This window comes from Miscanthus floridulus, chromosome 7 (genome assembly GCF_019320115.1).
Source record: "Miscanthus floridulus cultivar M001 chromosome 7, ASM1932011v1, whole genome shotgun sequence".
In the NCBI taxonomy this organism is placed as follows: Eukaryota; Viridiplantae; Streptophyta; class Magnoliopsida; order Poales; family Poaceae; genus Miscanthus; species Miscanthus floridulus.
The window spans coordinates 105,327,438-105,337,930 of record NC_089586.1 but is presented as its reverse complement, the minus strand read 5'-3'; the positions used below and the strand labels follow the sequence as shown (position 1 = coordinate 105,337,930).

Sequence of the window (10,493 nt, the reverse complement as noted above, 5' to 3'; positions counted from 1 at the left end):
CGATCGGCTATTTAGCCGATGCAGACATAGCAAACAGTTAATGTCACGCCTAATCGAGAATAAATTTACTAACTAGCATCCTCCAACCTATAGTGTCATCAGTGGGGATCGACCAGATCGTTATAACTATAATAGCGAACTATAAACCAGATTTAACTAATCATCAAACATCTTCAAGATTATACATGCCTTAACTGCGTACCATGCACGATCAAGACCGAAATAGAACAGCCGATGAAACATAACACATCGCTTAGAGTAAAAAACATCATGTTGGAACAAAGCAAAAAACGGACTAAAAGGATATGAGGCTGATCTAGATCGATCTCGACCAAGCAAATTGATGTTGCTGTAAACTAATAACGATAAAAACATCAGCAAGATCGGTAACTTAATGAATCTACCCGAATGACGCCACTCTTAGGTAGAGCCGATAACTTGACCTTAATCTAGTTTGAGTAGTAGAGGTCGACCGGATCGATGCAGACGTACTTGAACTAGACAAGAGTCGATAACTAGCTTATACTAGAGTTTGCAGTGGAGGTCGACCAGATCGATGCAGCAATACAAACTGAAGTATAAGCCATGACGATACTTACAGACAAGCCGGAGGTCGGCCGGACCGATATAGCCCTGCTTGCTGAAGAATTCGCCAAGATCTACTGTACTCCTTCTAAGGGTTGGCAAGGAGCAAAAAAAGTAAAATTGTATTTGATTGATTGAATGTCCTTTTACAATAGCCGGGGTCCAATAATTATACCCGAAATCTAAGAATGAATCCTACTTAAACACGACTCATTACAATATTTGGTATAAAATAAAGCATTCTTAATTTAAGATAACTTATACCCTAATCTTTTATTTTTTGTAGAGTCCGACATGTTTCCCTCGACGTCAGCCGTAGCTCATTGTCGTGGTCTGCTGACGTCATTCGAAGAGAGCCGATTCCGGTGCATCTGAATCAGCTGATATCGATCCTTATGCAATTAATTCCTCGATTGACATGATCTTAGAAGCTTCGAGTTCTAGTATTCCTCTTCTCAATTTTTGGTGTAAACAGTTTTGTAAATACTTCAAATTTTTGGTGTAAACAGTTTTGTAAATACTTCAAAATTTGCAAATCACATTCATGTACGCCTACAAATTGTCTTCCATAGGACAAAACAACAAATAATTGAGTAACAAATTTTCCTTTGTCCACGTTTGAAGAGACATGTTCTTATTTGAAATAGACAAGTTTTGACAATCCAAGAAGTCAAAACATTTATATTTTATTTAGGTTGAACATCAATTGTGCCAATAAAATTGTGCTCAAATCTATGACGTTGATTTTGTAGCCATTGAAGATTAATAATTGTTAGATGTACTATAAAGACATTCCAAACACAAAAAAACGCCTTGCAATTGCAATAACCATTTTATTACGTCGGCCGGTACTGTATCTGTATATAATAAGAATATTCATTTTGAGAAATAAGAAATTCTCGACTCAACACTATCATCTCTGCTTTGGCTGCTTCCTCAGGGTCGGTCCCCCTTTCCGTAGAGGAAGAAAGGTTACACAGAAACACGCGCTCGCCTTCGTACCTTCCCCGATCTCGCTAGGGTTCCCGCGATGGCGACACCGCGTTCCCCGAGCCCCCGCGGCGACGCGCTCCTGGACTCGGCGCCGCTCCTCGGCGGTGTCGGGCGGCGCCGCGGGGGCTCGCTGCGCCGGCCGTCTCTCCGGGGCGCGTCGCGGCTGCTGCGGCGGGGCGGGCGCCGAGCGATGCGGGAGCCGTCGCTGCTGGTGCGGGAGGCCGCGGCGGAGCAGCTGGAGGAACGGCAGGCGGATTGGGCCTACTCCCGCCCCGTGGTGGCGCTCGACTTCCTCTGGAACCTCGCCTTCATCCTCGTCTCCGCCGTCGTGCTCGTGCTCAGCCACGACGAGAGCCCCTCCATGCCGCTCCGTTTCTGGATCGCTGGGTACGCCGCCCAGTGCGTCGTCCACATGGTCTGCGTCGCCATCGAGTATCGCATGCGATACGGCCAGCGCGGCGGCTCGCCAATTCCTGCCGACGAGGAGAGCGGAAGTGGTACATCGTCCTCCTCCAGCGACGACGACGACAGAGAGCACGGCTCCCGTGGTCGAAGTGGCGACTGCCTCAGGTAATTGGTGTACGTGGCGAGAGATATGCAGTTATTACCATTTCCTTCCCTTAAAATTGTCGGCCAGTAGCTGGAGTGATTTTCATGTTTATATTTATAGCTTAGGGATTCTTATTTTCGGTTTAGTATTCCTTATTGAGTTATTGTCTAGTTTCTGGTTGAATGGTCCATAGTCGCTTGAAATGTTGTTTGTGTTGCAATTTTATTCTGGGCAATGCAGGTGGAACACCATATCAAGGGACGACTGTGCCTGTTGAACAATAAACGAATCGTAATAGTGCATTTGATCTGGTTGTGATTTGTTCCTTCGCCCAATTGAAAATTTCTGCCCGATTTTGCAGAATATAGGCACATTTATCCACTCACTTAAATCCATTTGCATATAAGGAAAATTATTCTCATAGCACTCCCGTTGAAGGGGTTTCCTCCTATGTACTATTTTTGTTCGGATTGCTTTTGTTTGGTGTCTTCCTCCATCTAGCACTTCGCTTTCAAAATGTTAGTACCGTCTTCTTTGGTGATCCCCTCATCTCCACGACCTTTGGCAGCAAGGATAGAGCCCTCCAGAGTGAGCCAGCTAATGACGTCGGCCTGCTTCCATCGTAGTAGAAGGTGATGCAGAGATATTGAGCAGCAGTACCAGTCTAGCTAGGGGAGTGACACTGAGGAATGTTGCTTGGTTATCTAGATCTGGACGCTGCTAAGCAAGGGGATTGTAGCCTTGAAGGTGGGACTGGATTGTAGCCTTGAAGGTGGGACTGGCATACAACGGTGGCCGTGGATTCTACTGCTAGTGAGCAAGCAGACCAGCTATTGGGGAAGGGTTTAGGCAGCTGTTGACAGTGGGATGGATGGAAGTGCGATCTAATGGTGCAGTGGCAGAAGGAGCAAGTTGAGGGTGGAAGGCGATGCTAGTTTTGCAATCCAGAGAAAAAAAAATGGTGACACAGGAGCAAAACCCTTTGGTGAGAGTGCTGTGCGAGTAGTTTTTCTTCTTATGCATTGAAAAGCTAGATCATATGGAGAGCTGGTCTGTGAGGTAATTGGTACTAAAAGCTGAGGGTGGATCTTAAGATGTTGAGGCTGAATTAGTTCCAGATTGAGTGGAGCGCAGCAACTTTTCAACAAGTACCACATACCACGTCTGTGAAGCCTATGCTGATGAGATTACTACAATTATTTCTTGCACTGCCCACTCTAGTTATTTTTGTTTCTGAGATCTCCATCCACTTGATCACACAGTAGTACAAGTTTATTTGGCCATACTGGTGCATAGAACCATGATGGCGTTCAAAATTCAAAGATGTGGGACTAATGAATGTCACTGTTCACTTGATTTTGCCGTATAATTTGAACCTTTAGAAAAGATGTTTGACAGATATGTGGTTTTGATAGACTTAGTAAGATAGACACCTGCAGTGCATTTTTAAGTCTGCATTTGTAGGTAAGCCACCTACGGAAGGCTAACTATTGCTTTTGGTATATTCTGCATATTTGGTTATATGTGGACTAACTTGGTGGTTAGCTTTTCGTATTTTATTATGCATTGCTCAGACTGCATTGTTCCGCTTCATATGCCAGTGTCCACATTTAATTTTTCGTTGATTCCAAAAAAGAAATAAATTCTCATCTATAAGCTCCATACTTCATCACTTTGAATTCTCTGCTGCCTGCTGAATTCGTCCCACATATTGTTTTCTATTTCCTAGTCCCATTTAACGGTTAATTGTTTTGTTAATATTTCTAACATGTAAACTGCCAACTATGTCCTCTTTGCTGTCTTGCAGTGTAGCTAAACATCTGGAGTCTGCTAACACAATGTTCTCATTCGTATGGTGGATAATTGGATTTTATTGGGTATCTGCTGGTGGAGAAGTTCTTACCCATGATGCGCCTCAACTTTACTGGTACACATAGTTCTCTGTTTAGATAATTGTATACACAATTCTTGAAAATATAGTCACCTTTTATATGGCTCATCATTTGTGTCCATTAGAATAATGCTTCTTTATAATTTCTTTTGCAGGCTTTGCATCGTATTTTTGGCATTTGATGTTTTCTTTGTCGTCTTCTGTGTGGCTTTGGCCTGCATCATTGGTATTGCTGTTTGTTGCTGCCTTCCTTGTATCATAGCAATTTTATATGCAGTGTCGGATCAGGTACATCTTCTCAAATATATGTTGATAGAAGTTTCATTAACTACTAAAGTTTGTTAGTTTTTTCTATGTATGATGTGGTAAATTGGTTTGCTAGTTTCACTATCTACTTTTGTGGCATAACCTTACGTAGTTTATCTCTTATAATATAAGCTTCAGTATGCCACAGTGGTCAGTAGATAAATCTGGTAAAGGTTCTTCAAATCAAGCTGGTTAGGCCTTGTAATTCACTACGTATGAGGAATATTGGTAATCTTTCTGAATGGTTGCTAAACTATCTGGTCTAAAGCATAGCTAAATAATCATCAGGCTAGGCTGGTAAACATCTACCAATTACTGGGTCTGTTTTTACATGTTCCAGGTCATTGTAAAGTTTCCAAAACTCATGTGTATCTTGCCAATCATGAAATTGAAATTTTGAGTAAGTCATGTTACTGCTATGCTATGCTGTTGAATTGTCAATTGCACCTGCAAAATTGCTCAATTGAAATATTGATTGATTATGCATGCCGGCACAGTTGTGATGATTGAAACCAATGTCTAGTGGAAATGAAAAACATCTAGCACTGCCACCTATCTTGGCTGATCCGAGTTGGAGACGTGGACATGTTCCCAGTAGGAAAGTTGGCTCAGCTCATAGCATTGTCTTTCCCCCCTATATGAGTAGGCCGTGTAAATACTGGAAGCTCAATTGCCAATTTACCACATATACACTAGCCTGTGGTGATTCTGATTGATGGAATACCATTTTCCGTTTTGTGAACTTTCCGATTCCAATCTGGTTTTCAAAACATGGTGTATATAACAAACTTTGAGAACTTCCAATGTATGAGCTTGCTGTGCTAGATTTACTGTGATGAGTGACATGGTAAAATTACATGCCTTTCTATGTTTAAATTTACTTTTTTCGTTTTCTTTTTCTTGTAGACCATGTGTTCTGTTTTATTGCTTCTCTTTCTTTATAACTTTTATTGCACATTTAATTTGTTAGCATGATTTTAAAAATGATTACGTTCTGTCCATACGATTGAAAACAGGAGGGAGCATCTGAAGATGACATTCGCCAAATTCCAAAATACAAATTTCGGAAGATGGAAGAGCCTGAAAAGGAGTCTGTTAGTGTGCCTGGATCTTCTGGTGGAATAATGATAGAATGTGGCACCAATCAACCTATTGAAAAAGTACTTGCAGCTGAAGATGCGGTAAATTCTCTAGTTCTTGATTCTTAACTTATTGCATTAGGGAGACTGAGATTCTGAATTATTTGTTGAAGTGAAAGAAGTTTGATAAAATAGGTTTGACAAACTATTGATATAGGTGATGTGTTAGATCAAGTAAAAAAACATCAGAATGGAGAAGGAATGTCTGAAAGAACAGATAGTAGCCAAACTTTATTATTACAGTACTCAGTTCATGGCCAAAACTGTAGCTATCACTCTATGATGTACCTTAGATCTTCCTGGCAAACTTTGTTGCAAACTCATCATAGATTATCATGTAACAAGGTTCCATCATATGACGTCTCTTAATTCTGATGGCCTTGTTTCAGTTGTATGTTAATTTGCGAATTCTAGTGCTAATGAATTTGTTGCTCTTGGTCTATGCAGGAGTGCTGCATTTGCATCTCAGCTTATGATGATGGCGCAGAGCTCCGTGAACTCCCTTGTGGCCACCATTTTCATTGTGTCTGCATCGATAAATGGCTGCACATCAATGCCACATGCCCCCTGTGCAAGTACAATGTTCGGAAAAACACTAGCAGCAGTGGCAGCGAAGAAGTATAAATCTCTATATGAGAACATCGAGAATTCGTACCCAACAGTTCTGGCTTCTCGCTGGTAATCTTTTATCCCAGAATCCCATGAGTGTGCATTTATATCTGTGCTAGTATAATTAAGAAAATGATCCATGTAAAATCTTGTATTCTTAATACGCCATATTGATAATTATGTGCCAACTTTGCCGTGCAGTTGTTTTGTTGTGTTTATATTCTTTATAGTATGTGTACGTGTTTTAGAATTTCTGTATAGCAGCGTCCTTCCCAGCACTTGTTTGTGTAGTCTACTAATGTTTTATAATAATCATACAGCAATCCAGATTTTTGCTCCATTCGTTCTTCTGGCCAATGATGGTAGTAAAAGCAAGTAGCTGAAGTTGTTGAGTTGTATGTAGGCTTGTGGCAGAATATATAATGCATCATGTTTATTGCGGTGTCATGCCAATCAAATCTAGCCTTCAGGTCAGGTTTTCCATGGTGCCGCTGGCACCCACTTGACTGATGATGGAGTAGATTCCAAATACTTGAGCAGTGCAAATATTATCAAACTTGTGCCACTGATTAAAAAAAATCCTTAAATTCAGCTTTCAAATCCAAAACCAAAGTTGCATATGCTGCGCGGAAGCTTGCACGTTAGCTCGCTGGCAGTCCACGTCTACCTGTGGTGCCCGCGTCTAGCCATGAAGCTATCTGCATATCTCCTGTCTTGGGCCATCCCACTAAGCAAGGTGGATGCGAGGCTCTGCGCACCGGCGGTGATGTTTCACGACAAAGATGGCCCCGTGCCGAGTCTGCAGGTGACATTGAGGACCATTAGAAGGGGAAGAGGAGCAAGGAGACGGCGAACAAAAATGTCGTCCATGTCGAGTGAGCTTTATGATTTTCATCTCTCCCGCTTCTTCAGGTCGGGTGCCTAGATCAAGCTATCTACGCGATTGTGCATGGCATTTGACGGAGCAGAAATTTTCTAGGCGCTCGGTTCAGAACGTCGGTGAGCGAGCTCGTGACGAACCATAGTCCACTCCTAGAGATTGACTCGTACTATCCAATGGTTGCCCCCGTAAAGGTATCCATTGTGTAGAACTTACCTAAATTCAGGCATAAGCCTTCCACGATAGTCCCTCGCCATTCGAGCAGGAGTGCAGGACACGGAAGCTAAGTATGCACGCTGACATGACAATCCGCAGTGGGATATCCTAAGCAGTAGTTAGCCAAGCTCTTTCAGTTCTGAACAGTGCTATAGATATTTTGAGGGTACACCTCCCAGCCAAGCTCACAGCACGGAATTTCCCCGGAATGGACTGCCGGAGCGGCGAGCGCCCTGCTGATTGCGCTGCCGTCAGCCGACTGGACAGTGGACACAGCATGGGCCGCACGGCCCGAATTTTTTATTCTTAGCCTTTTTTAGAATTTTTTTTACAAATATGTCCCTGGAGGAAATATTTCAAAATCTGGATCCTTTAGCTCGGCGCCATCGTTATTGGCGCCGAGCTTACACATCTCGACGCCAGCGTCACTGGCGCTGAGCTCTTGGGCTCGAAACCAACGTGGCGGTGACATGGCAGGAAGCTCGGCGCCGTAGCTCCTGGTGCGGCGCCGTAGATCTTGGTGCCGAGCTTGTGTTTTAACCCCGACCCAACCTTCCTGCCCGAGCCTTCTTCCTCTTCTTTCTCTTCCCTCTCAGGGTTTTTTCTCTCCCTACTTTGCCCTACCTCACGAATTGACATATTGGACCTTGAAAACTTTGATTTGATCCGTAGATCTTCGAGAGCAAGGTATCCTCGCTCCTTCTCCTAGTTTTTTTTTGCATCGATTCGGTATATGTTAGTCGGATTTTTCAACCTAAGAATCGTCAGTTACTTAGGGTTTATATAATTTTTAATATTTGTATTAAACCTAGGTAACCGCAGCGCATGTTGTTATGTTTTATGGGTTCATTGTTTTGCATAACATTGGAAACCCTAGGTTTATGGTTTAATGTTAATTGGTTTCGGTTCTTACAATAGAATTGGTTGTATTGTAGTTATGGTTCTCATTGGCATTAATTTGTGATGCTTTGATTTTTGTTTGTTAAATTACATCCGTTTTGTTAGATGCAAGAAATGTATCGGGAGGAGTTTTGGTGGAAACGGGGTCGTCCTCAAGAATTATACCCCGACGCATCTAGCAAAGATGCCCCCGTCCCTCCTGACCTTCCTGTCCCTAACTGTGACTGTGGTCATCCGGCCGACGTGTTTCAATCAAGACATCCGGACACAGTGTCTCGTTGCTTCTACACATGCAGTCATTTTAATGTAAGTTATTGTTTTCACTATCTTTTTTTCTTTATTTGTGTAAGTATGCTGCTAATATTTTGTTGGAATCTCGTTGTGTAGGATCATGAGAGGTGCTTTTTCTTTCAGTGGATGCAGACAAGTTTGACCCTAGGTACCTCATTTTCGACGATTGGTTTAGAGGGAGACATCCACGTGAGCACTTCAAACGGTGCGTTCCACCCCCCATAACCCCCGCCAATGACGGCTAAGGAGAAGCTCCTAGCCGTAGTTAGACGACTCGAGGAACCTCCTCTGGCGAATGCGGAGATCGGCCGTGATAACCCCTGATAATACTTTGGAGTTTGTATGTCCGAACAAACATGAAGTAAGTGGAAAGTGTATCTGTTTAAATGTTTAGCTCTATGTGTGCATGTACTAATGTCACCTTATTTAGGTGTTTTCAATGGCGAAGTGTCGTTTCAAGGAGTGGTTGTATGGTCCTAAGAACCAATGGCCGGAAGAACCGCGAAAGATTAAGGAAAAGAAGAAAGAAAGGGTAATTTACAAAGCACCTCATGTCATGTGCGAATGTGATGTTAAATACAACTATGGCATAGTCCATTCAGAGCTTGTAAATATGACTATTATTGCGGCCATATGGTTGACTATGATGAGGTTCGTTATTTTTACGGTAAACATGAAATCGTATTTTGTTTGTTTTGCTAAGACATCCTACAAAAAATTTAATGTGTTAGAAATTCAATATACAATGAAACATGAGCTTAGAAATGTACAAGTAATTGACACAATTACAAGCATAAATTGAGACATGCATAATTAATTAAATGGTTGCGACAAATATAAAATAATAAAATCAACCAATAGTCGTACCTCACTAATCTGTCAATGACAACTTCGTGAATTGTGGCCAAATCTACCACACTTGCCGCACTCGTACTGCTCGGGGTTAGTAACAAATGGGGTTCCTCTCCACGCCTCGTTCTTCCAAGTATCTGATCCATAATCATCCTGTGCCTCGTCCTCTTTCTTGATCCACGCTTGTTCCAACGGTAAGCTGGATCCGTAATATACTTCGGCCCATCATATAGAGGCCACTCTCTAGGGTCCTGGAAAGACACGAAGTGGGGGCTCCATGTGTGCACAAGCGTGTCGACACTGAACTCATGAGGTATCCTGCTCTTGATATTATAGTTGTGATGTCTAGCTGCTGCCACCAAATGAAAACATGGAAAATGGTACTGCCTTGGTTTACCACAAGTGCATTTGAGATATTGGAGGACAACCACATGCATCCTCGACTCTTGGACCTCATTGTCAGATGTTGTACCGCCCCTATGCTCGACCTGATAAGTCCCTGTGGCGTGGTCAAAGCATCTAACCTCATGTGTGTCAGCCCTTTCATTTGCCTTCTCTAGGTGTGCCTTTGGTTTCGGAGCCCATATCTCTCCATCACTCCGCAACTTCAATGCATGGGCGTGTCTATCGTTGAACCAGGCAACATGCTTATAGAAGGTGAATTGAACGATTGCATTTATGGGCATACCACGTATCCTCAATAGCAACTTATTGAATGACTCCGCTATGTTGCTGCACTAAAACTCATACCTCCATCCACCGGCGTCGTGAGCTCTTGTCCATTTCTCCAAATCCCTCATCAAACATGTGAAGCCATTATCTACCTTCTGCATTTGATGCGGTTCTGACCTGCTCCAACTTTTTCTAAAAGTACTTGTCCTCAAGCTATCGAGCAGCCTCCTAGAACAGATCAAAGTTACCCTTCACACCATCCTTCTGGAGTAGATTCTCGGCAAGGTGCCGAGTACACCACCGATGGTGCAAAGGTGCATACCCCTCTATCTACTCTCGCACATCATTAAGTATGCTCTAGTGCCTATCAGATATGACACCAACCTCCCTGCCATGCCCAACCACTTGTATTCAGACCAGCCTCAATAACCATCCCCAACTGTCATTGTTCTCCTTCTCAACCAAAGCAAATGCCAAAGGAACCAGCTTGTTGTTCGCGTCACAGGATATGGCTATAAGAAGTGTGCCATGGTATTTGCCAATCAAGAACGTACCATCAATGAAGAAGACAGGTTGACAATGCCTAAAGACCTCGATACACTGAGGGAA

The 10,493-nt window shown here is 42.9% G+C and overlaps 1 protein-coding gene and 1 long non-coding RNA gene across 3 annotated transcripts; both read left to right on the top strand.

The window, feature by feature from the left end:
* Positions 1-1,540: 1,540 nt before the first annotated feature.
* Positions 1,541-6,546, top strand: LOC136464105 (E3 ubiquitin-protein ligase At1g63170-like). 2 transcript variants are annotated; one of them, XR_010761143.1, is made up of 6 exons: positions 1,541-2,148; positions 3,936-4,055; positions 4,175-4,307; positions 5,342-5,506; positions 5,912-6,142; positions 6,394-6,546. XR_010761143.1 is itself a non-coding variant. In XM_066463067.1 (5 exons), the coding sequence occupies exons 1-5, from the start codon at positions 1,616-1,618 to the stop codon at positions 6,086-6,088; spliced, it is 1,128 nt and encodes a 375-aa protein (XP_066319164.1). In that variant the 5' UTR covers positions 1,542-1,615; the 3' UTR covers positions 6,089-6,305. The 2 variants fall into 2 exon arrangements, 1 of the variants encoding a protein (XP_066319164.1); XM_066463067.1 differs by lacking the exon at positions 6,394-6,546 and having other exon boundaries at positions 1,542-2,148; positions 5,912-6,305.
* A 2,121-nt stretch (positions 6,547-8,667) lies between these two features.
* Positions 8,668-9,032, top strand: LOC136464104 (uncharacterized). The gene is made up of 2 exons (XR_010761142.1): positions 8,668-8,721; positions 8,791-9,032. It is a non-coding gene; the product is annotated as an uncharacterized lncRNA (long non-coding RNA).
* Positions 9,033-10,493: the final 1,461 nt, after the last annotated feature.